Here is a 26943-nt window from a genome sequence, read left to right on the forward strand (position 1 = left end):
AGTAGTTTATCTATTAGAACAGGCTTACATCTGTTAAAGCATATTGTAAAAAGCAAAATTAGAATCATTTTATTTGTGTTCAAATCAAAGTATACCTTAGTTCTGCTACCTGCTCATCAGGTAAGGTCCACTGCAGCAGTACTTGGAAGTCAGAATTCCCCAAGGAAGCCAGAAATCTCCAAGGAAGATCGATATACACTGAGTGGTGGCAATCCCCAAAGCAAACGTACAGATCTGTATACAACACAGAGCAGTCAGCAGGTAATCAGACGAGGCTGGCCTTCAGTTTTTGATGTTGTACTTGGCAAATCTTACCTTGGTGGGAGCAAGAAGTTGTTAAAGGATGAAGTCATAAAACACAGTGGTATCAGGTAAAAGTTGAAATGTTATCAACTGCTAGATTGAAGTTCAACCCTAGTATATTCGTCCAAGTATTCTCACAAACTCTGCAGTTATAAATCTTTCAGCCGCAGTAAATGAACCAAAGCTGTTCATTCCTGAACTCTCACTCTTCCTTCATCCTCTTCTCCAATTTTACAAATGCTGTCTTTTTATTCTGCAGCTTGACTCAGAATTCTTCCATATAAAAATATTCCCAGAAACCACACATTTCCCTTATGGGAAGAACTGTGCAAAGTGCAGTAAAGCTGTTGTAATGCCTTCCTGTAACATCTTCTCTTTTGTCACTAGGAAGAAGTTTCCTGTACTTGGATTTTTTTATTTATTTTTTTTAAAAAAGGGAGAAACTTAGGAAGTAAATGAATTAGTGTTTGGGTTTTTTTGCTTGTTTTTGTTATTGTTGGGTGTTTCCTTTTTTATTTTCTTGCTTTAAGAATTAGGAAAATTAAAGATGAGGTGGAAAAGCCCAATAATAAAATGTTTGGACAACTCAGTGGTTGCCAACAGAGGCCTGTGAGGTCTTTGCTAGTGGAAAGCTCCATAATGATACTGGTTGAATAGAGAGTAAAAAGGGTATGCCTTGCTACAAAAAAGAATTTCTCATACACTGAAGTTCAGAAATATTTTTTTTAAAGACAATTTTAGTAACTGTATTGTAATTTTGTGAAGCAGCCTTCACTGTAATTTTGGTAGAGATCCAAGGCCATGAACAAAGAGATCATGTCCACCTGGATCCACACCGGTGTGGATTGTAAGACAACATTGATGTCACTCTTACTTTTGTCTGCTTGGTGTCAGACTGGCTTTACCTGCATTATCACTATTTCTCACCTTGGGTATTTTTAATTTGGGGCAATGATTCCCTCTTCCTGTTTCCACTGAATGAATATGCATCCCCTCTCTAATAGCACTTTGGTTGTGGCTGGTACTTTCACAGTTTTGCGGAATTTCTTTCAAAACGTGCCTAGAAGGTTGAAAAAAGATTTAAAGGCCCTCATGAGGATCAGAATACAACTTTCTACCTTCTTTCTATCAAATTAGCAGATGATTATATTGATGAGGCATATACTTTACTCTGTGGACCTCTCTTAGAGCCAGATGTTTGATGACCTTTGAAAGGGTAGAGACAAAATAATTTGAAAGTATATTTTTTCCTGGGAAAGTTTGAAGTGGCTATGCTTCCTTCTTTTTAGAAGTATGTAATAAATGCAGAAATTTAATCAGAAAGCTGATAAAGCATTTTCAAACTGTACATATCTATCTTCTTTTTGAACATGAAGTATTTTTGATTCATCAAAACCCAGTTTTCTCTTCAAATCTACATGTGGAGTGGAGAAATTTGTAAAAATAAAAATTGTAAAATCCTGACTCTCACTATTTTCTTACAGTTCACTGACATACAAGTGTATAGAATCCAAGGATTCTCCTTCTGGAACAGCATAAACCTGGGTGTATATGTAGGCTGGGGAGCTAGTGGCTGTAGTGCAGTCCTGCAGAAAGAGATCTGGAGAGTTTTTTAAAACTCAGTCTGAGTCAGCGTTGTTTCCTGGTGGCTGGCCAAAAGAGCCAATCATGTTCTGAAGTGCATTGAGCACAGTATAATTAATTGGTTGAAAGAAGTTATTTTTCTGCTATATTCAGTGTTGGTGCGGCCTCACCTTGTGTGCAGTCCAGGGCTCCACAACGTAAGAAGGATATAAAAACACTTGAATGAGTCCAAACGAGGGCTACAAAGATGGTGAAAGGACTAGAGTCATGACTTAGGAAAAACAGCTGCAGATACTTAGCTTGCTCAGTTTAGAGATTAGGAGTCTGAGGAGCCATTGCCATCTACAACTTTCTCATGAAGGAGAGTGGAGAAAGATCTGCTGCCCTCTTGGCTTTGATGATCAGTGATGGGATGTGATCATAGAATCATTAAGGTTGGAATGGCGACTTCTAGTCCTACCATCAATTCTTTTCTTGAACAATTCCAGGGCTTCTCTATCACCTTCCTGGTCAGTCTATTCTTATACTTCACCACTGTTTTTGAGAATAAATTTCTCCTAATATCCAACATGAACGTCTAGTAGTGCAACTTAAAGACATTACCTGATGGAATGACTTAAAGTTGCATCAGGGAAAGGTTGCATTGCATATTAGGTAAAGGTTCTTCACTGATAGAGTGGTCAAGTGCTGGAACAGGATTCCTAGGAAAGCAGTCATGGCCCCAAACATATAGTTTCTAAGAAGCTTTTGGTAAGCACTCTTAGGTATATGATTTAATTCTTAAGTTGTCCTTTGTGGAGTCAGGAGCTAGACTCAACCCTTGTGAGTCTGTCTTAACTCAGAACGTTTGATGATACTATAACCTATCAAAATGTATCTTAAGAAATACACATTCCACATTCTAAGCAGTTCCTATCATATCACAAGTTATGGAAGAATGATTTTTTGTCGTTACTAAAGAAAGCACAGAAATAGTATCATTTTTATCATGCATAGACATTTTTGCTTCTCTGATAACCATTATCTCTAGTCTGCAATTTTGCAAATCCTTGCACAAGGTTTTGCAAAAATAATTTCAATGTAATTGATGGTGTTTGTACAGCTAAGATGATACATAGACAAGACTTTAAAGATTATAGCTGACAATCACAGTTTCTCATTTTTTTTTTCATTAAAAACAAAACAAAAACTCTGTCCAGAATAACAAAGTAATTTCCCCTTGGAAAAATACAATGTGAATATGCTCCAGTCAATATTATATGATCATCTAGGAAGACCTTTGCCTAGGATACCTATCCAGAGCAGATCCTTTAAATCTGGGAGGTTCATGCAGTGGCTGTTTCCAAGAGACCATTTGCAAGAGTGTTTGTAATTGTTCTCTGGGAGATGGTGAGCATACTTCATTCTGATTATGTTTCCTCTTGCATCTTTCTTTTATGTCTCTGTAGAAATGAGAAGCTGTAGTCTTAAACATCAGTATCTGTGATGTTTTGGAATCTTACCCTTTGTACCCAAAGTGAAGTGTGTACTTTGCATGTAAACTCTTCTTTATCCTCCCACTTGCAGTTCTAAATCAAAGTGCTAGGTCTTCCTCCAAGATCAGGTGCTGATAATATGGCAGCACCCCTAATTTGTCTGGTGCCCAGCAGACACCAATAGGAGAAGCTTGGTTCTACTCAGAACTTTTGTTTTCCCAACTCTTACCCTTGTCTCTCTTCCCTGGCTATTATGTTCTCACTTACATGTAATTATCTTATAATATTAGGGCTCAATACCTAGTAAAGCACGATTATTTAAAAGTATTGATGAAATATTCACCTCTGCCAGCTCATGGGCTTTTATCTCCTTTCTAATCCAAGTATTTTTATTTTTTTTTCTTCATTGCTTATGCCTCTTTATTTCTCTTTCACTTTGTTATGATCTCTACAGCTCAGTTGACTCTGTGACAGTTCAGTTAACTCTGACATTTTGGGGGCATGGTTTGCATGAAAGGAAATACAGAACAAAAACTACATTTCAGCTTTAGAGGTTGAGTTTTGAAAAACTCTCCTGAAGCAACGTACTGACAGCAATAATGATAGTAATTCTTACATCATTAATTATCATTATAAAATCTCTTCTGAAGAATATTATTGAGGCTGCAAAATCAAGCACTAGGAATGTCTGACCTAAAAGTTACTCATTCAGCTTTAGCTCTGGTCCTTATGAGTATCTGTTCTGTGTGTAAGCTAGTTTTGATACAAAATATTACTTGTTCCTGCAATTAAGTTGTCACAATTCTTATGGGGACATGATTAATACTTTTCCAGTGTCTGAAAAACTGAATTTTTCTGTATTTTCAAGGGGTATTGGCAGGCTCAATCTAATCTAAAGCTGCCCTCTGTCTGTAGATGGCATATTATATGGACAATACATATGCAACACTTCAAATAATACAATTTGATCATCAGGTTCTGTAAGTAGATCACCCTGTTACCACATCAGTTCCCCTTGTTTCCATCCCATTAAGATCATTTGTGTTTTCTGTGTTTCTCAGTATGCTGTTCCCCTCTTGCACTGAGTGGCATGAACAGATTCAGTGAGGAGTAAAAATGAGGAACAAATGGTAGGTCAGTAGATTTCTAGCAGTTTTTAAGGCTGTTTTTGTTATGACCTCTTTATTTCTCACTGATAAGCTTGATGTCATGATCACACCTTCCTTTCCTTCAATACTACAATCTCTATATTTAGAAGCTTCAGGTGGCTTGTTTTGCTAATGTTAGTAAAAGACTTTCAGGCATAGTTTGGAGATGTTTTTCTTGCCTCTGCAGACAACTAATCCAACAGCGCACTTGACTTAATGTTTCCTAGCTTAAGTTTCGGTTCTGCAAACACTATAATGGAGATACTTGTGAACTTATTTCAATGAATTTACTCATGCAGGAAGCTAATAATTTGCAGGTGGATTTGCAGCATTGGTTCTTGTTTGTATTCTATTAAGCAACTGCAGAAAACTCTCAGTCCTGAAACCATTAAGAGTACCTTCAACAAGCTGGCAATGCTGTATGGAGAGGAAAGCCAACCCAGTTACAAAAGAAGAAATATTGTCTTTGGAACAGGAGGAATTGAAAAGGTAGTGGGCAGCCTCCATTCATCCAAAGGCCAGTATGATACTTTGGACTCTGCTTAAGCATGGTAAATATTATGTTCGCTCTCTTTTCTTTTATTAAGAATTTTGCCTCATAAGGGAAATAGTAATTCAGGTAAATAAATTATAATTAGACCAATATGGTATTTTTCTTAAAATATAAATATTTATTAGTTAGTTATGGGATATAACTACAGTGGTTTTCCACCTAGTGTTTTTGATATTGTAGTGAGAAGAGTTAAATGGTTGCTGCTCCACTTGGGTTGTGCCCAGATGGGAGCTTATGGTTCTTTTTGAGTGGCCTGGTTGCCTGAGACAACTGCTGTGAGCAATCACACAGCAGGAGATTGTCATGATTTTTGAGAGTGCAGTTTTTGGTGCTGCCAAAAGGTCTTTTGCTGAGCCTTGATTCCACATTCTTAGATTCAAGCACTTTTGATAGCTGAACCTGATTAAAGAAATTGCCAAGGCTAAACTATAGGAGCAGATGAGGGATCTTGAAAAAATGTTGGTCTAAAATGTTCTTCATACATGCACACCCAATTTTTCAGGGTGTGTTGATGCTAACTCCAAATGTTGTGATTTGGATCTATTCCTAAATAAGAACAATCAACATAATACAAGACATTATCCAGAGGTATAACTCTGCAAATTAAATGTTTGCTGAAAACAGGACTGAAAGGGGAGCAGTAGTTCACATAATGTTTTGTGATGTGCTTAAGCAGAAATCTGTACAGATGGGTATTTGCTTTTCACTGCCATCTCTTTTAGTAGTGTCACTAGACTTGCAGCAGGCTCTCAGGTTGCTTCAGGAGACTCTGATGTTCCTCCTTTTATGTTTTGTATCTGTCTTCATTGAGACAAGCTTGGCATGTAGGAAAATCTTGAGCAACCTTACCTGGTTTGAAATGGGGCAAGAAGCAGCAGTGGAGTATTAACCCTGATATTTCCCAGTGCAAAGAAGTCCGTAGGAGCTTTTTTTCTTAAACACTGAGAGAAACTGAAACATCCTGACTGCAGGAGCAAGTGATACAGAAATAACAACAGCAGTAAGAGAGAATTCTAGTGGAGAAGTTCTTGCTCTACTTTGGCTGTGTTGTCTGCATAGCTGAGCACCTTTGGGATTTGTTCTTGCTCAGAGAGCTGAATCTGCTATGGATGTGTGCATGGTTTCATATGGCTGGGACATGTAGTCTCCCATTCCATCTGGATGAGAACCAGCCCTGCTTTGACAGGTACATACTGCAAGAGCAATTGGATGCTTCTTATCATGGCTATCTTGGGTATCTTGAAGAACCAAACAAACTTCTTGGGCAAAGAGTTTTCTTTTTTCTTTTTCAGTCCTCTTCTCCTAAACCTAACTGATGCTGTCAGAGGAAAAACAAGTGGTTTTAATTGCATCTTTCTGCTCATTTCATTTCAGTTCATGTTTGATTTGTTGGCTACAGCTAAGCAAAATGCTGCAGATACACTGGCACAGACAAAAAGGATGATCTAAGCATGATGCTGTTAGCACAGGTCTAGCAGGGTTGATCCAATTTCTGTCTGTGTCACAGACTTCCTGTTCTGGCTTGAAAAAAAATCACAATTTCTCAGTGCTTTAGTTCCTTCTCTGTGAAATCATGATCAAATTAGGTGATGAATGGATTTTTCAGTTCAATGACCAAACTGTAAAATCAAAGGCAGAAGTAAGAATTTGGTTCAGAACAGAAACTTGTCAGTAAATTAGACTGAACAAACATAAAGGCCACTCTGAATCAACTTGGAGTGTTTCATTCAGTTTAAAATGAACTGTTGTGATTCAGTTACACCTATATTAAAAAAAAAAAAAAAGAAAACCAACAACCTTTCTGCTTGACAAAAAATATTGCATTGAAATGCAAATTTATTTTTTGTAACAAGATCTGAATGAAACACTGCCATTGCCAAACAGTTCTGTGTTTTTCTGTTCTAATCTTGAGGCCTTTACCTTACATTACAGAGCATTATTCACCAGAGCTGAAGAAATAGTTTTTCTGCCTCTGAAGTATTACTTTCCTGTTTAGGCAAACAGTAATAACAGTAATAAATTATGTAGCTTTATGCAAGCTTGTGTTGTTCTGGCATAAATGTTTAATTGCTTAAAACAGTCTAAGTCTGTGGGGGGAGGGGGGAAGAATGAAGGATGAGATTACCTGGTTAGCTCACATAAAAGACATAAAGGTATTTGAATTGGATGAAGAAGTAGATAAACAGTCTTCTTCCTTCCAATAGTAATTTTTGGAAGAAGCATGCCTTAATGGTGGAGTTCTGCTAATCCAAGACCTGAGTTTGATGGCAACTCTGTCTTTAATTTGATCTAATCTCATTCCTGCTAACATTAAAGCAAGTTTAATTATGAGCAGAATCAGCCTCTTTTGTGTGACCTTGATGAGTCACTTAACCTCTCTGTGCTTTATTTTTTTCCTTCATTGATTAAATAAGGAATCATTCTTCTTTCTACACAAGGGTGTCTTTCTGTAGAATTGTGCTTTGAGATAATAATTTCTCTCTGTAGACCTTCAGTAACATAATATACTGAACAAATTCAGGTTGGTCGAGCACCTGGTAAATCTAGGAGATGGGACTCAGAGCAATGACCATGCTGCGATCTTTCCCTTCTGTGTCTTTTGCCCTCTATTTTTATGCTTTATTAATGACAATTAGCTTTTATATGGATTATTAATGATGAAAAGGGTTCTAGTGAAATGAGATGTCATTAAAATATAAAAGACAAATAAGTTATCTTTGATTTATTTTTTTTTTAACTGAAATCAGTACCTAAGATAGTCTATGTAATAGAGTCATAAGGGTAGTGTATTATGTAGCAATGTTGGAATAAACTAGTAGTTGTTTTTGCTTGTTTAAAGGACTAACTTCACTGGACTAAAAAGTTCTATTCCTTCCACACAGGTATTTCAGTACTAGTGTTTCCACTAAAAGTAAAACTGGAAGAATTTCTGGGAAAACAAAGCCAGAGAAATAGTCATTTGTATAAGCATCTGACACAATTAGGGAACATTAGAAATCACTGTAGCGAGTTCTGAACAATGTGTAGAATGGAAAAATCCCACCAGAGGCTGAGATCAGAGAAGAACTATATGGCCACATGGGATTTGCTGTGCTGTAATTCTCCACGCATACACACCATCTTCAGCCTGGTTGGTTTGTGGCTCTGAGCAGCCTGGTCTGGTGGTTGGTGACCCTGCACATAGCAGTGGGATTGAAACCAGGTGATCATTGTGGTCCTTTTCAACCCAGGCCATTCTATGATTCTATGAAAGAGGAGTGCATGGGATGCTGTAGATTGCCCACCTTCCTCCATAATGAATTTGCTTACTTGAGGGATAAATGAGAGCTATGCATGCACCCGAAGGAGGATTCCTCCTCACCCTACTAGAAAGTGCATGAGTTACACAGAAAGAGAACAAATACATATATTCTAGAATTGCCTTTCTTTTAAGGTGTTTGAGAACATGTGCATCTAAGTCAAAAGTAATTTCTTCCTCTTTTTCTCTGCCAGTGATTTCTCTGGTTCAAGCTTCTTGCTGATCATAAAACAGGCCCTGTATCTAGTATTGATAACTCTGATCATGCATCTACAATTAAAATGATATAAACCAAATTAAATGTCTACTTTTCTGAAGAGCAGCACTGCTTCATTTTGTTTCTATTTCTTTAGTCTTCAGGAGTTTTTCTTTGAAGCCTTTCTCTAAGGCTCGTAGGAACAGAACTAGGAGAAATCTGAGGTTCTCATATAATTTCCTAACTTCTAGAAGTGAGCTGAGTAGAAAGCCCATTTACTGCATGACTTGCAATGATAGAAATCCCAAGATTAGTCCATGCCACTTGCTTCAGCGTGGAGCCTCAACGAAATCAGGGCTGTTTTTCACAGTGCCTCGTAGTCTGGCTGGGATCCAGCTGCAGAATTGAAGTCTCCAGTGGCTGAAAGAAAAGTGAGGGAAGGCTGTATCTTTTTTACTAGAAAAATAGCGTGTCCCATGCTGAATCTTTCCCAATTTGATAAGTCTCCTCAAGCTCTTCCACCTAATAGCGCTGGATGGCTGGAGAAAAACGTGTATGTTCTGGAATGCTTCCTCACTTCTTGATAATTATACCAGTAGTTTTCTAATTTTGTAAGATAGCTCATCCATGGGTAGCAAATTGCTTTACAGAAAGTGAACTGCCTAGATTAAGTGTCAACCCTGGGCTGCGATGCCGCATCTCTTTTCAGCCGTGCTCCAGAGATGGTTGTCTGTGAGGAGCCTTTGTCGACACCATATGAGCCAGTTCATAATAAAAGAAAGGACATTTATTTCTTGGGTGACTCGTCCATAGGAATAAGTTATGTAGGAATTAAAGGTGCAGGCTCCAGCTGAAAGGCCGGTAGGAGTTAACGCCATGGCAGCCGCAGCAGCTCGGATCATTGGAAAGCAATTCAGCCACTAGAGGGGACTAAAGACCTGCACTGAGTTGTCCTGGGTCATGAATTCGGTTTTCTCAGGAGCCGCGCGAAGACACAGAGCAGATGAGAGCTGCAGGATCTGCTCTGGGGGTGAAGTGCTGGCCGTGCCCTGCGAGCAGATTGCGGGGAAAGCTTCTTTCCTCGGCCCGCTCCGCTGCGAAAAGCAGAGAGAGAGAGACAGAGTGTGCTCAGTACGGAGCCGGGAGCAGGAGCGGGATCGTGCCTGTGTTTGTCTTCCGAGGTACCTCTGGGATCACCAGAATATGCTGATGCAGGTGTTGTCACTGCCGGAGATCTCTGTTAGATTAGTATGCTAATAATCATTTTGTCCCATGTTCGCTGAGTGAACCTGAAATACTGATCTGTATTTTGGGAAGTGCCTTACCAGTAGCCTATTCTGCAATGGAGGGAGAAGAATTTAAAGCTATAGTTCTTTTCTGTAGAAGAGTGCATGCTGAGTTCAGTCCTTTTTGTGCAGTAGATACACTGCCCTACTACAAATGAGAAGAGAAAGAAGAAAGTTCAGTTTCTGTTCAGGAAGAAGGAATGGGCTGCCTGTGAATATCAGGAAAAACTTCTTTATAGATATCAGGAAAAAACTTTACAGAAAGGTTGTTCAGCACTGGAAGAGGCTCCCCAGGGTGGTGGTTGAGTCACCATCCCTGGATGTGCTTAAAAACCATTTGGTTGTGGTGCTTGGGGACATGATTTAGCGGAGGGTTGTTTGAGTTAGGGTAGTATGGTTAGGTTGTGGTTGGACTTGATGATCTTTAAGGTCTTTTCTAACTTGGGCAATTCTGTGACTCTATGAAATGCTATTTGAGTCTGAATTTTATACAGTCTTTAAGTATTAAATGTGTCATACAATTGGCTTCAGTAATAGCAATTATTTCCAGCTTCACCTTAATCATTGGCTTGATGCTAAGTATGGAAGATGAGCTGTTGTTCACAGCTATCCATGACTTTCTTAAACCAGTTTTATTTATATCTCCCTCCTCTTCCAGCAAAGATTCTTGACGTGTTTTATGATATCCTATCTGCCTAACATCCTGCTACAAAAGGTGGGATTGTGCACTCTCTAGAGTGCAGCCTCTCTTTCAGACAAAATTACTTTCTGAGATATCAGTATACAAACTGTAATGAGGTTTTCTTTTATCAGGATTTTGAATGTACTGGGAAAATGTACTGAGCTGCTGGAGGAACACAGCAAAGGGAGATGCTAGGCTCTCAGGGGCAGCTTACGGATAGGCGTCTAGTTTTGCAGCATACATGAGCAGGGAGTCTGGGCTTGATAGTTCAGGAGATGTTGTATTATATACATGTGTATTCTCCCTGAAAGAGAAATGTTTGACTAAATGCTTCTTAAGTTCTGTACTTCAAAGAACAGTTCTGGTGCTTGTGAAATCTGAGAAACTTTTCATTTGCAGAAACAGATGTGAGAGAATCCTTCTATAACTGGGTAAGAAAGGAAAGAATTAACACGTACACATGTACAGGCCAAGATTTTAAGTGGATCAAAACTGCATCATTTAAATCTGATTTTTTTCTTTTAATAATAACATATCTCACATTATGATGTGAAACACTCAAGGTTGTTAAGATAATGTTCGCTCCCACAACGAATGAGTCAGCTCTTCAAACCTAATAATTAGTATCCTCATTGATTCCTATGATCACTTAGCCCACGATAGGTCATTTGTGGCTTCCAGTCTTCTGGACACAGCCATATGCTATCCCAGTGGGAGCCAGGGCACTGACCCTGGGCTATTACAAGGCATACATGGTTGGCATGCTAGACTACTGATTAAATATTAACCATAGCAGACACATTATTTCCACTCTGCTTTGAAATGAGTCTTTAATTAGAAAGAAAATAGCAGCTGCAAATGAAGTTTCATGGTTGTTGTCTGAAGTAAATATTTTGACCCATTGCTTGTGTGGTACAAGCTCAGAAATGTCCCATGAGGATTTCAGGCTGCTGCTCAGACCGTATAGAAGTGTAGAAGTGTCTTGAAGAGTATGCAGCCATCAACTATCTAACATAAGTAAGGAAGTTTCAATAGGGGAAGCATCTTACCTAAAGGAAAATAATATAATTTTGTTAAATGTAGCCATGCTACTCTTGTTGTCTGAACAGCTGAAACTATTTTAGTCTTTTCACTTTTTCATGATAATGTAAATTCTTGTAAAATTTACCAGGAGCTTTGATTCAGTTCTTTAACTATCTTGTTTTTTATTCTTACATGCCCTAAAAGAAGAGCCGTTGTGTTACATTCTGGGGGAATAACTAGTTAGAGATGCACATTATACAGTTCATGAGTAATATATTGCTTTGGATACATAACTTCAGTGTTTTGTCCCTTGTAAGATGCTGAGATAATCCAGAATTTCTTTTTTTCACCCTCAGAAATGAAGATGTAATCAAATTTCTTGTTCCTAAGACCTTGATTTTGTCTTGGCTGTTTCCAGCCTCCGAGAAATCTTTTTTAAAATGAAGTGAATTCTTAATGTGTTCTTAAAAAATTAACAAAGAAACAACGTGTTGCTGAAACTTAATGCTTACTATAAGTTCAAGGGAAAATTTTGTAAATATAGTCATCTGAAAAATTTATTTGATGTTCTTTTTATATCAAATCATGTGCATCTTTTTAAGATTTATAGCTAGCCAGTTAAGCAGTGGTTTCAAATGCCTAAGTCCTACCTCTTCATTTTATGTTATAAGCCCTAAAAGTTTCATTTTTTAACATAGTTTTCCAAGGGACAAGGTTGAGTAAAGTTCTTGATGTGTTATTACAAATCTTTTAGTTTGGGGTTATGCTCATTCATAACTTCAGTACGATCATAGTCTTAGAAACAATTTTAGCTGTGGAATAAACTAAAAACCCATCACAAGTGCTGGTAGAACCTAGCAACAGTCTGTATATTATCAAAAACTTTCTTATAGAGAAGTTAATGGTTAGTTAAGTTGCTGGTTAATCCCAAACAGTTAATGTTTTTAAAGCTCTATAAAGTCTGATCTAGCACATATTCAACACCAGTCCTCATGTAAATATTTTATACTATTTGTTTCTTAAAAACATGGGTGCTTTTTATTTTCCTGCAGAATATACATATTTGCACTACACACATTCTTCCAATGCATTGGTTAATTAAGTTAAACTTCAGAGCAGCCTACTTCTTAGTTAATTCCTGTGATTTTAATAATAGCAATTTTGATGAAGACCCTAAAAATTAAAACCACCTCCTTCTTCTCTAGTGTTCTTCTCTGGATTATACTTCTGGAAGTGGAAAGCACATATTAATTTTCTTCTTTGCTTTTTAATTAAAGCTGGCTTCTGTAACGTAGGGTTTGAATTTGGTTAGTACTCTTTAAAGCAGTGATGTCTTAATCCACAAATGAAAATGAATGTTTTCTCTGTAAACAATAAGGAAGACTGTCTGCTTAAACAGGTGAAAAGATAACAAATATAAATTGTGTGTGTTGGTATTGAAGAACTCTCTACATATTAAGTAAGGACAAATTCTTTCCTCCTGGAAACAAAGGAGTCTTGAACAGGGGATGCTCAGGAGATTACAGAAGATTTTGAAGGGATGTTATTCCCTCTGAAGTCCCACTTTCACCACTGGTGCATGCTGAAACCTGCACTAAGCTTTTTAAAAGTGGTAGCTGTCACAGTTCTGGCCTGGTTCAGCTTGGTTCCATGACTAGATGGGGCAGAGGGACCCACGGCCCATGCCTTGAGATGGATCTAAGAGCAAAACAGTGGCAATGAGCTAAGGGAAAAAAACTCATTTACGAAATATGATAGTGGAATGCGAGATAACACAGTAGAATACAATATAATTGGAATTGAAGCTAATAAATCAAATAAAATGAGGGAGAGTGTGTCCAAAAAACCACAGGCCTTACTCTAATGCTGAAGGCAAGACAGTTAGGGAGCACTCACTGCAGAGACGAGCAGAAAAAGAAGGGCTGTCTAGTGACTCCCAATAAGTTTTATCTTTACCTCTAAACAGAAAGGTAAAAAGAAACAGAACAGTGAATTCTTTGTAGTTCTTTCTTTGAGAAAGATAAACCCAGAACTATTAATAATCCACAGAACTAGAGCATTAACTCTTTAGCTCTCAGTGCACTACAAGATGTTATGATGTGGAATACCAATAACAGAAATGATAAAAACTATGAAGTAGTAATGTCCACTGCCAACAGTTGTAAGGCCTTTCCAACTCCCAAAGTAGCTTCATTGCTTCAGTGACCCTTGTAACAAAGGTTTGGGGTGATTTTCCTCAGTTTCATCCAAGTGCTTTTACAGCGCTATGAATAATCAATATCAAAAGGGAGAGTCTCTTCCCTTGGTGTTCATTCATAAAGTAGAAAAGGTGACTATCAACATTCTCCCTTCAACAGTAAAAGCAGCTCAAAGACTGAAGTCCTTAGGGAGATTCCCAGTGATTTCCCTAAGCTGTGATGGAGGCTGTGTCCCTGTACATGTGCTGTCTTTTCTTCTTATGTTACGCATGAAACTTTCAAAGTTTCTAGGAAGAGATCTATTTTGAGACTATGATAGATATGATAGATGGACTAAAAATCTCAAAATCTATTTTGAGACTGGCGATAGGTCAAATTCTGCCATCAGTTTCTCTCTTCTTGATGCAGAGCAGCTCCACTGAAATGCGTGTGAATTCTTCTGATTTCACTTTTGAGCAATTTGAAGCAGCATTTAGCCCACTATACTGAACTATATGGAAATTATCCTGTTAAGGTCTCATTAGTTTATTTCTATTTCAATTTTTCTACATTAATTGTTTCACCTAATATGTGAGAGATAGTGGGTCTGGCTGTTTACGTAAGAGGATTTATATTATATATACTTTTTAAATCCCTAGCTCTATTTTTGAGGTTTCTTTGAGAGTGATAGGATATGCTTTAACAAAGGGATAAGTGATTTAAAAACTATAATGAAGCTTGCACTGGAGAAGACTCTCTTAAGTCAACAGGTGCCTGTTGATTTTTTTTTTTTTTTTTTTCCTGTGCTATGCTATGAACTTTGCAATTGGTGTGTGTCTGGTTTCCTTAAGCTTCCTCCTCATCATCAGAGCCTTAAATGTAACACATTGATGGCAGGTGACTCATGTAGAAGTATACTGATTTGACTTGAGGTTTACTATGCTCTTGGAATGGTGAACATCAGAGTCTATGAAAGTAGAAAGAAAAAATCATTTTTTAGTCCTTGGAGGTTCTTTGTCTGTTTATGTTACCTGTCAGATTATGCAGCATTTGAAGAAGACTGTCCTGGTCACTGTTCTTGTTACTCCTTCCTCCTTTGTATATGATTTGAGTTCCAGTTGGAAACAGGAAACTATTTGGGAACTGGGGAACCATTTTTTGTTTTTTGTTTTGTTTTAATTTTTTTAATTTTAATGATATCTTAATTACCTAACATGTAATTTTGGATATCACGAGACATAGGTTACTAAACAGTAAGCTAAAAGCAACATTTTCATCACTGGTCATAGCAGATTCAAGAATACTTACATATACTCTATGATTTATTTTTGTTCTGTAAGACAAACAACTCCATTTTATCCTCATATGAGGAGAGTAGTTATTCTTTAATGCTTCCTCAGTCTTTCTGTAAAGAGCATTGGAAACCGTTTCCAACTTTAAACCTTTGGATTATAGGTAAATTAGTGTTGGGTCTTGTGGATGAAGGATTGTGTTTGTTACATGTTGGTTCCAAAAACTTTGGGCTAGAAGATACAGAAAACATACTATAATATGAAGAAATAATTATTTCTCTAACCATGGGTTGTTTTTTGTAGTTGTTGGTTTTTTTTTGTGTGTGTTTTCCCAGTTAGGCTCATTTTATTACTTAAAACTAGGGGACAAAGTCTCCTGCATGATATATAACTTCTGATCCTGGCAGGTCATAGAGACAAATGAGTCATGTCAAAAGAAACTTATATAGACTTATCTAAATTTTTTTCTGACCTTACTAAACCTAGAAAATAGATACTGTGAACTCGAACTATTGAAGCATTAGATGTATGTAAAAGCTAATAAGATTGCATACTGACTGATTTCTATCCTTTTTCTCCAAGGAGTGTAACAGTTGCTCAGAAATGACCCAAATAATTTTTATTAATGGGCCCAACATTACTTTCATTTCAAAAGAGACAAATCATTTAATAAAATGTGTGTTCAGTTGTGTTCATTAGTGCTAATCAGTAGTTCATTAAACCTTAATCATATCAATTTAGAACCACTAATATTCAGGTAGTTTAATAAAGGACCCAGCAGTAAAAGAGCACACATTGCATATTCAGGAGCATATTAATCCATAGCAAACCCTGCTTGAATACCCACTACCCATTCAGCTGGGTGTCAGGGGTAGGGTGCTGGTCTGGCTTCACATTGAGTAGCATGTGAAGGCTTGGGTACCTTAATACAAAAAGGACATAAAGCTATTAGAGAGTGTCCGAAGGAGGGCTACAAAGATGGTGAAGAATCTAGAGAGCTTAGTGGATGAGGTTTGTTCAGCTGAGGTTTGTTCAGCCCAGAGGAGCTGAGGGGAGGCCTGATGGAGGCTGCAGCTCTTCACAGGGCCCGAGGGAACGGCATGGAGCTGTGTCAGAGGAGGGGCAGCTGTGGGTTAGGGACAGGGTCTGCACCAGAGGGCGGCGGGCATGGAACGGGCTGCTCAGTGCTTGGAGTGCAGGCCCAAGAGATCAAGGAACATTTGGATACTGCTCTCAGACATAGGGTTTGGATTTTGGGTGGTGCTGTGTGGGGCCAGGAAATGATTCTTGTGTGTCTCTGCAAACTCAGGATATTCTTGATTGTATGAAACAGTACATAGTGTAGCACATACTGCACTTACATATGATGAAACCTTAGTCTCATAGAGAACTGTTTTCATTAGTGAAGATGGGGTTTGAGCAAGGGGTGGATACAGATTGAAGCTTTTGGCTGAGTTAATTCCTTTAGTAGAAACAGCAGAGTAACGTGCTGAGGGAAATCCCTGGACAAATTCTGAATATATTGGTAAAGCTTAGTATTTTGAACTGACGGTTTGTAAAACAGGATATTGGAGAATGCTGTGCATAATATCCACTCCATAAAGTAGTCAACATATGTAAAAATTTTAGGATATGAACCATGACATCTACTAATGCCACTGCTACTAATGTCTTATTCAGTTCTTCTTTAGCATGGTATATACTTTTAGAGCTCTCATACTATCTTCCAAGAAGGGCTGTTATCAGGTGAACAGTTTTCTCCGGATTTGTGAAGTTTGCACAGTGCTGCAGACAATGCTGAGCTTTTTGCTATTTGCGTATTGAAAAGTCACTCTGTATTTCATGGTTTATGCTGAAGTCTAGAAAATAAGAGAAGAGTAACTGATGCATTGATACACTGTAGCTGAGATTTTCCAGAAGGATCATGAGTGGTGTTATTCCAGTTCAAAGTTGAGATTTATGAAATTCTGTACAGGCAAGGGGTTTTTAATTACATCTTTGAATCAAACAAGAGTTAACAGATAGATAATTACAAAGGTGTAAATCTGTGGGGAAGCCTGGGATTATTTTCTGCTTATTCTTAAGGCATTTTCTTCACTGAAATCCAGTTGTAGTTCCTTAGATGTTGCTTTCTCTATTTTTAGGTGACTGTAAATGAAGTGCAACACATGAATGTATTCCCCCCAAGAAATGCAATAAACTATTTTGCTGTCAAGTGCATTAAGATTTCAACATACAGTGAAATCATTCTTCTGCTGCTTTCCAGGTAAGAAGATTGTTTGACTCTAATTACACCCCTACTTTTATCCTCTTTTGAACTATCATCTCTTTTTCTTCTGACTTAGCAATTTTAATTGAGAGTGTGTTTTTTTCTGCTCTACAACCTTAGCTTTTTCTTCTTCTTCTTTTTCTTTTGTTTAAGTCAAATAAAGAAATGAAAATGTTGTGGAAAAATGTGTTCTATATAAACTGCATTTAGTAAATGAGTTTCCAAGAATATCAATGCAATAGAGTCTTAAGTGTCTTTTCTAAGATGACTATATTCATCATGTCTTGACTAAGCACTTCTATACAGGTAAGTAAATGATATATTTGTTTTCCCATCCTACTGTCATCAGAAATGAGTTAAATGCATACAGAATGATCCTGGATAATTTCTATTTATTATCTTGATATACTCACAATAGTGCTGGTCTGAGTATTGAAATTAAGCCTGCCTCTCTGATGACTGGATGTTCTTGTAATGCATTATTTTACCAACTGTCAAAAACTCTCCTAAATAAAATTGACATTATGGTAGGCTGGTAACACTTAGCATACTTGTGCATGAGCTTATCATCAGCTCCAAGAAAGAGTGTAGGTTCATACAGTGTTGTCAAACCTGAACAGTACCACTGGGATTTCCAGCCCAGCAGGGACAGGTTAAAATTTTAGTACAGCATGATATTTCCTTCTCCTGCTCTGTTGTCGTATGACATAGATAGCAAACAACTCTAGTGAAGACAGACAGCTCTGTGCAGATAGGACCTCCTGGGCAAAAATAACATTATTGGATATTTTACTTGCTGGTCTTTCTTTTCTGTTCCTTAGAAGCCTGCAGAACTTCTGGCACATACTGTGGCAAAATCTGGAAGAAGATACTAGGTAGGACTGGAGAGAAAAGACAGCTCAAACCAGATAGAGCTCATATTTGGCAAATAATCCGTACAATATATTCTGGAACTATTTTTGGAGAATTTGCTTAAACCCTTTATACTAGAGAAATGCCTGTGAAAAATCAGGAGAGGATAAAATCAGAAATTTTGGTGATGTTCTAAGAGTTGTCAACAGCACAAGCTCTCTGACTCATACACTTTACAATATGCAGGCTGTTGGTGAAATGAAAATCAATTTGGCCTATAGAAGATGGTGAATTGGCATGATGTTTTGTTATACCTGAACTAGTTACACTTATGAAGGTTACATATCAGATATCAAATAATTCAAAATGTAATTGGTTTGATCTGAATATGAGGCTTCGGGTAGATGCTGCATCTTCTGGATCCTGTGTGTAGTCACTGGTAGTACCTGAGCAGGAGAAATCAAAGTATTATTCTAGATATCACTGGTCTTAGCTAGTTAGTTAGTTAGTTAAATGCAGTTGGGATAGAGGTTGTAAAGAGAGCAGGAAGCACTCAGCTTATCTGTAGCAGACAGGGGATACCTGGGATACCTTCGGTACATTGACTAGAGGACAGGCACCAGAATACAGTTTATAACATAACGTGAAGCAAGGATGGAAAGAGTGTTATTAGGAATACATGTTGATCATGAAAGTTATATCCTGGTAATGCTCTGGACATAAAAACAATTTAAACACATGATTTCTTTGCAAATACCAGGAACGTAAGCTTGAAAGTCTAATTTAATACTGGGTCTAAGAATAACAGTAAGAGGCTTTCTGGAAGAGATAAATCACATGTTTTATGTAGACTAATAAAATATTATGAACTGGATATATTTCCAAAACTGTCACTAAGGAGGTCTAGATGATACTGATGCAGTGCAGAACCATTGCATTTCTTTTGTTTGTTTAGGAAATTTTAATAAGCATCCTCTTTCTCCTTAATGGCCATTTGATGTTCTACTTGAAATCTGTGTGGGTGGTTTTCATTCTAATACATAATAGGCAGATATTCACATCCTGCAAAAAAACAGTGTGTTAATTTGTTATGTTCCCTACAGAAACCAGTAAGGGAATGGAGGCTAAGCACTGAAGCTAGAGGCTGGAGACTGAACTTCTAGCAGATAGTCTGTGTTACTCATTAAACATATTTCAGTTTTGTTTTGCTGGGAAGTGCTTGTGCGTATATTTTTCATCTTTATTTTCATAATTGCCTTAAATTCGTGTTAGCTATTTAGCCAATTGAAATGAGTTCCATAAAAGTAGCAACCTGAATTCTTTGTTCTCAGGACATTACTTTCCATATCTCTGAGGTTTTTTTCTGGATACCCTTCATGTTGCTTTTGGTCTCCTCCATGGTTGTTGAAGTTTTTTGAGAGTTGTTGTTGCTAACCTGTTGCTTTTGGCAGTCCTTCAAATAAGTTTTGTTCTCCAAAATCCTTTCACCTTCGTTGTGGGCTTCTGTTTTCAAAGGAATTGTTTTTCAACAAAACTTGTTCTTTCTGTACTCTGATCAACTGTATGAGACTAGAGAAAGAGGTGGGAGAAGCACACTGAGAGGAAGAAAGTGGTTTTTGTCTTTTAATTAACTGATAAAAAAAAGAAAGGAAGTGTATTTGAAGTATAAATAAGACTTGGCTTATTTGAAGTATAATATATTGAAAGCAAAAGTTAATAATGAATACAAAAAGTATAAGGAAAATGTTAGTGAAGTACAGAAACTTCAGGAAGGAAAAGTAGTAAATGAAACATGAGAAATCTAGTTAAATATGCAGGATATTTTAAAAAATGTATACAACAAATCTGCAGTAAAGCCAAGGGTCATTGAAGCTGTTGGAAAACCTGAAGAAGAAGAGTTGTTAGGTGAAGTTGATGTTGCTAAGAACTGAAAAGAGTTGTCTGTAGGTATAGTTTCTCAGAAAAGATCATACATTGGAGACTATGATAGATGGCTTTTTTTTTTTTTTTTTTTTTTTTCTTCTGTGAGGATGTAAAATAAGTTAGAATACATTAGACCTGGGAAAATTAAAACACCAACTGAACTGGATTCACAAGAATTCAAAGTAAGTAATACAGGAAATTGGAAACCTGATAGAATGTAGAAGAAAGTACTGTAGAAATGAATAGTGCTTCCTGCATTGCTGGAGCTGTAGTGTGGTAGTACGTTGTCATAGCAATACCTCATATAAGAAAATGGAGATTAAGTTTGCAAACACTTCTTCAGTTTTTCAGTATAGCTGCCTTTATACATATGCTGTTTGGTAAAGGAAGATACAGTGATAGTAATTCAGCAGAGTTTGAAAATGGGCCTAAGGGATTTGGAAGCAGAAATTACAATGAAAATGTATAATGAGACTAGTACTCACGTGTCAACTAAAATACATGAAAATCTCTGAAGTGTTAAGGTGGTTGTTTTTGTTTTGTTATCATTTTCCCAGTAAAACTGTCTGCACAGGCTTTGGGACAAATTTTGCAACTGAAACACATGGCTTCCAAGAAGTACAGTTGTTTTTGTATTGCGTGGGTTTCAACTAATTTTCATAGTCTAAATTTATCTACTTCTGTCTTCCCCGTGCTGGCTGTGAAAACTCTAAAGAAGCTGGTGTAAGGCCATTTGTTGAATGGGGAAATGGTATCTGACAGTCTGAACTACTAATTTACAAGGGTATTGTAAAGAACATTGGGAAAACAAGCTTTGCAACTCACTGTGAAAAAAATCAGGACTGTAACTCTAGGCATCATTTTAACTAGATATTAGGGCTTGAATTGCAATTGCTTGGTTTGGGTTGCTCATAGGAAGTCTGTAAAGCAATCTATGCATGTACTTTTTCTAATGGAAAGAGACTATAGGCAAATGGCAGTTGGACTTCTGTTGGTGAAGAAGTCTTATGTCTTTAATATGTTTTAATTACACAGACAATATGCAGTTAAAAATTTGCCTAGAAGGATAGCACTTTACTTGGGGAGCAAATTATTATTTTTCTTCTACTGTGATGATACAGTTTAAGCTGTTCTTGGTTTTCATATTAAGTTTGATTTTTATTCTTAGAATTATTTTCAAGTGATGGACTTTAATGATACTTGGACAAAAATTTAAAAGATAATTATTTTTCTCATTTTTGTCTAACTGGTACTGCAGACACATGAAAAGATGCAACTGAGTGGATCAGAGTTTCCCTGTTACTTGGATCAAAACAGTCCATGAAACTAACGGCTCTGGCTTTGCTTCCTTCTTTCTGATCCTAGCCTAAGGCAGTCTGAAAGATTCAGGCTTACCATGTCACCAAGTATAAAAATGATGTATTGCTTCTCTGAAGTGTTCTTCAAATCTGAATTTTACTGCATGGAGCACAGAACTAGTTGTATGATTGAGCTTAAAAAAAGGGGAGGTAAATATTTGATTAATTGAATATGAACTTTGGAGAGGAAACCAGCTAGCTAGTTCTTTGGCTTGTCACTCTTCTCTCTGGTAGCTAATGTAAATAACACAAAAATGTTAAAAGAAATCACTTTTACACTTTCATATACAGACATGAGTCAAGCAGAATGTTTCACCATACTATTTTCCCGCTGGCTGTTCAACAAGTCCTTTGATAGAGTTTCACTAAGTTAAAAGGTGACTTAGTCAAAAGTATAACATTTTCAAGAGCTAAATCCTAATCTAGGGCAACTTTCTTTGATATTTTCTTTAAAACCAATCCCAGTACTCATTAGCTGTGAATTGCAGAGAACAGCAGCATCCATTTCTGTGTGATGTGGGCTTATTGGCAATCATTTCTCTTTTTAAAAGTGGTGCATTTACTTATTTGCTGTTTGGCTTTGTTTCATTGGAAGCAAAAGCAGGAGTAGATACAACCATATCCCAGGTGTAAACGTATAGGAATTGCAGCTCTGGAGCCTCCTACTCATGTTTCCTTGTAGCTGGCTGTAACTGGAGCTTGTAAGACTTGAGAACTGGCTAAAGGTAGAAGGGAAGTAGGGAGATCTGATTGTTGTGCTGATATACCCAAGCCAGAGTTTGTCAGGAAAGGAGGCACTCAAACAGCAGTTTCCAGGAGCTGTGTGGACAAAGCAGTGACTTGCAATTAAGTTTGGCTTAACAGGATGAAGAACTCGTCTGAGGATATAATCATTGAAAATGCCTTTTTTTTTTTTTTTTTTTTTTTTCCCCCTTTCCTGTAGAGGAAGCAAAACTTTGGCTAAGATGATGGTGATTATTTTGGCAGTTAAAGCTTTCCTTACAGACGTGCAATGTTTCCACCTGAGCAGTACAATTATTTTTATAGTGTTGCCACCTGGGGTACTGTTATCACAATTTTTTATTTTTTATTTATTTTTTTTAAGATTTGCTGAGTAGTTCCACAAAATATTAAATAGCATTTTCACATGCCAAGGACTGGGTTTTCAGTGTTCTTTAAATCCAGATGTCCAGAGGAAGACTGTTTCCACTATAGCATCAGAATGAAGTCCAGAGTAAAGACATTGAAGTACTGTCCAAAAAACTCCTCAGTCAGCTATTACCATTGTAAATTCAGATATAGAAATCACACAGGTTCTATGTCTGTCCTGCTGAAACCTTGTAAAGGTTTCTGATGAATTACTCTGTCACTTAAACTGAAAGGATTCAGATTATTTATGTGAAGCTCTTTAAGAAACTATCTACATCATGCCTAAAAGCACACCTAGAAATGTCATGGCTTCAGATAGAGAATATATCTGCCTCCAAGAGTTTGGTAGCTCCTTGAATATCTTTGTTTTTGTGAGCCCAAGATGTGATTTGAGGGATAAGAAGTGAACAGGCTGTATTTACTGTAAAATAGTGATATGACAACAGTTTGACCTTTCTGAATTAGAAATTCATTTGCATCCGATTCTTCACTGTTTTTGTATTTCTTTTGTGTATGTAAAGCTCACTTCCAGATCATATACAAGGTGTGGACTTGTGGAGGAAAAGATTACAATCATTTAATTTGGAAGATATTCACTACAAAAGAAACAATGTGTAGCATCTGAGCTAAAAAAAAGCAACTAATACTTACTTGTTTCTGAAGCCTAACTTTGAATGATTTGATCAAATATCAAAATATATGTAACTTCTTCTGCAGATATGAACTTACTCAGGCATTTGAGGATGCCAGCTTTCTTTGAATGCTGGTAGGTGTGCATCTGCCTGACATGGTGGTAAAACACATCCCAAATGTGTTGCCTTCACTGAGCCAACTGGATGGCTTTGCCCAGATTCCTGGAAGTGGCAGAAGTAGGGACACTACTGTGGCATCACTTTTTGACAGCCTCACTAAGACCAATTTGTGTCCTGCCAGGGAACATGGAGAGTTGGCTTAATCACTGTGAAGCCTCACAAGATGGACTAAACTGCAGCACCCAAGTTCTGAAAGTTTGCGGGACTGCAGATGCCTTTGGCTCATCACATTATATATGTGTATAAATTATGTCATGAAAGCCTATACTTATTCATTCCAGTGCTGCTAAGATGCTTTGATGTGCTTGGATTAGATGGTGAAGAAACCTTAGCTCAGCTGGCAATATCCCACAGAGGGGAGATGCATGCATATAGTATGAATATAAATTCTCTTTGAGGCCTTACAGAGAAACAAGGCTTACATACAGATCTTACAAACTATTTTGGGTTTCTGTAGGAGGATCTTAAAAGTGGAGTGTACAGTAGAATGACAGTACTTGGAGTGTTGCTTTGAAAAACACAGGTAAAAACCAGTATGCGCGCTTAAGACAAATGAGTGAAGTGCCTTTTTATATGTAGGGAAAGCACACAGAAGATGGTGCTTAGCATGGGGATTGCAGTGGCTTTGTTTGGAGATGGCAGTAAATGAGTGAACCTCAAGTGCTGGCAGTTTCTCCTAAGTCTCAAGCAACTGGAAGAAGCCCTGGTCCATGCCCTGCCTTTTTATCTGTCCATTTTTACAGCCATGCTTTGCTTGTCTGTAAACTGCTGAAACGCAAGTGGGATAATATATTTCTAACAGAGAAAAATCAACATTTCTTTCTTTACTTATAGCCATAGGCTTATCTGAATGCTGACATTTGAGGGACTCTGTGTGAAGGAGCACAAGTCAATATGTTTATGCTCCTCTAGGTAACAGCAGCTATAGCAATCCCACCATGAATTTTATTAAGCCATGTTAATTCGCTGCCAGTTCTGGGATCTATAGCTCTTTTGATACTGTTTTTTATTATTTTTTGCAATGATTTCCGTTTCAGCTTCAAAATGAGAAAGAGAATTTCATCTTTTGTAACCACAATTAAACAGCTTGAAAAATCATAGCCTGCATGTAAAAGCCAGATCCTTGGAATTAATTAACTGAGAAACTAAGTGAATAATTCAAAACAAATACCTTTCTTGACAAATGGACCCTCTAGCATTGTTAGTATGTGCAGATCATGTCCTTGTTGTCATTGTTTGTATTGGAATAGCTATTGCTGTTTTCAGCCTAGATTTTCTTCTGGAGGAGGCAACCGTTTTTGTGTGTGTGTATTTTGTGGGGGGTTCTTTTTTTCCTGATTTTTGACACGACGCTTTAGGTTTGGAGGTTCAGCTTGCTTTTAAAAACACACCCTTTGCTGTGCATACTGCAGCATCTTGAATTTGTTGAGGTAAGGATGATTTATTGTGCAGTCTTGGACCAGCATCTCAAGAAAGCTCTGGCTGAAGCGTAATTCATTCCTGTCCTGTTTTGTAGGGATTCCTCCTTTGCCAGAGCAAAGAGCAGAGATCTCAGTTGTGGTCTTCCAACTTTTTAAGTTATATCTTATGAGAAATATGTTAATGACATAGAGTAAGACTTCTAGTTTTATAGTCTTGCAGAAAGCAACTTGTAGAGGAGAGGAGAGCTTTAATGTATTTGCAGTGTTCCTGAGAACATGTACAGAATGATACAGAATCCATCTTTAGCACAAGCTTTGCTTTGTTTGTAGTCCAGAGGTAACAAATGTGTATTTGAGGCCATTTCTTTATTGCTCTGGAGGGACATCACCTAGAAAATTAGAATATTGGAAACCACCAACTCTGTTGGAGTGGTCTCCATATGCAAGATATTAAAGTTAACAGATGAAAGGGGATGGAATAGAAGGCAAGACTAAAGTTATCACTGGTTGGTTGAGTGGCAAGCAGTATTAAAAATTTGTTTGCTGGCAACTGCTTTCAGTATTAGAGGCATGGTCCACATAATATTCTTCAAGTGTTTTTGATGTTTATTGATATTCTTCCAAATTTCTTGATTTTATCCAGAACTGTACATTCTGTGTATTCTGATTGTTTTACTGAGCTTTTTAACTATCTTATTAGTTAAAGTACCATGGTTTGGATCACTCAGAGGTGATTTTTAAAAACATGTACTCAAATTCCATATTCTGCTTCTACACATTTTGTCCATTCTTCCTTCCATTCTTGAACATTTATGCTTCTAAAGGTTGATTTCAGAGGTCCTGAAAGGGGGCAGAAGGTGGTGGGAAAACATATCAAAAACCCCTCACTGAAAAAGTTGTGGCATTTGCTAGGATTATTTTTGTGGAGTTCACTGTTGTTCAGCGCTATCTAGGACTGAAAAGCTGGAAGCAGGGAAATAAATTACTTCTCTTGAAAAATAAAAGGACAAAGTATAAATTTAAAGCATCTAAACATTTTAAAAGCTGCAGCAGGAACCTGACATTTATAGTGTGACAGTTCCGTTGTAATTTTGGCAGAGATAAATCCAAGATAGTTTCCCTTCATCTGTACTTAGAAGCAAGAAGTGTCATTTTGCACTGCAGGTTAGAGGTATTCACATGCAAGTAGTTCACTGTGGGGCAGAAAACTGCAAGGACCTCCAGGTTAGCACAGAAAGTGCAAAGTATTGTTCCTGCTTCCAACTTAAACCTAAAAAGAACCAACATTTTGCCTGAACTTGTTATTTGAATTTAAGAAGTTTTGGTGCCTTTCCTTTGCTTCCTCTGGGCTAACTCATGAACTGCTCAAAACCATTTAGGGGATGTGCAGTAAGAGAGCTCCCAAATGAAAAGGGAAAACATTGAATGAGTATGAGTGGGCTATATAAAGAGACCACCAGCAGGGATATTGTACCAGTGTGTACATTTGTTCTTAAAGGCACTTATTTCATGATTGTTTTAAAATGATGTGTTTTTTCATCTCATCACTTGCAAGTCTTGACAACTTACCTAAATACTTCAGGGGTAGATGTATGCTTATCTAAGCATAAATTCTGGGCGAAAGTAGTGGCAGAGCTAGCAATAAAATAAATTGTTTCTTAAGAATGTGATGCTGCACGTGCCAACACTTATGGTTGCAAAAAATAAGCCAATGGGGCAAAAGCTGGGTCAGCATTCATTTTGGGATATTTTTAATTGCTTACTATCCTGAATTCTTGTATAAGAAGCAACTTCAGATTTGAAATGAAAGCAAGGCATAAAATACATTTTTAGATTAGTAAGATTCCAAACAGTGTATACTTGTCCAGAACAGTCACATAAATCTGTCAATTCATCAAGATCACACAAACTTTAAAAGGAAGAGAGGGAAGATGGCAGTAAAAAGTAGTGAAACATTAGAAACAGTAGGCCAGAATTGACCAAGATAAAAGGCCAGGTAAGTAAGATGCATTTAATTCTAATCTGGCACGTTTCCTCTCATTAAATTTAAAAGCAAGATAAGCTACAAATATTTTAAAGATAATTAGGAAATTTTTATTTTGTTAGGGGAAAAAAACAAAACATAATGTCTGCAGATGACTA

At 37.3% G+C, this 26943-nt stretch overlaps 1 protein-coding gene across 14 annotated transcripts in view; it reads left to right on the forward strand.

Annotated features, from left to right (window-relative positions):
- LOC149919821 (uncharacterized) overlaps positions 1–26943 on the forward strand; it is a 682202-nt gene that overhangs the window by 224094 nt on the left and 431165 nt on the right. For 12 of the 14 annotated variants that reach the window (XR_016471781.1, XR_016471773.1, XR_016471770.1 and 9 more), the window contains one exon: positions 17162–17283. Coding sequence is in view for 1 of the 14 variants with exons in the window: in XM_090151789.1 (XP_090007915.1) it covers positions 17162–17283; positions 18108–18165 (180 nt within the window). In the remaining 13 variants the exon portion in view is untranslated. Of the gene's footprint in view, positions 1–9582; positions 9739–17161; positions 17284–18107; positions 18180–26943 lie in introns of those variants that run through there. The other 2 variants (XM_090151789.1, XR_016471776.1) reach the window with 2 other exon arrangements.

This window comes from Phasianus colchicus, chromosome 1 (genome assembly GCF_987193195.1).
Source record: "Phasianus colchicus chromosome 1, bPhaCol1.hap1.1, whole genome shotgun sequence".
Classification (NCBI taxonomy): Eukaryota; Metazoa; Chordata; class Aves; order Galliformes; family Phasianidae; genus Phasianus; species Phasianus colchicus.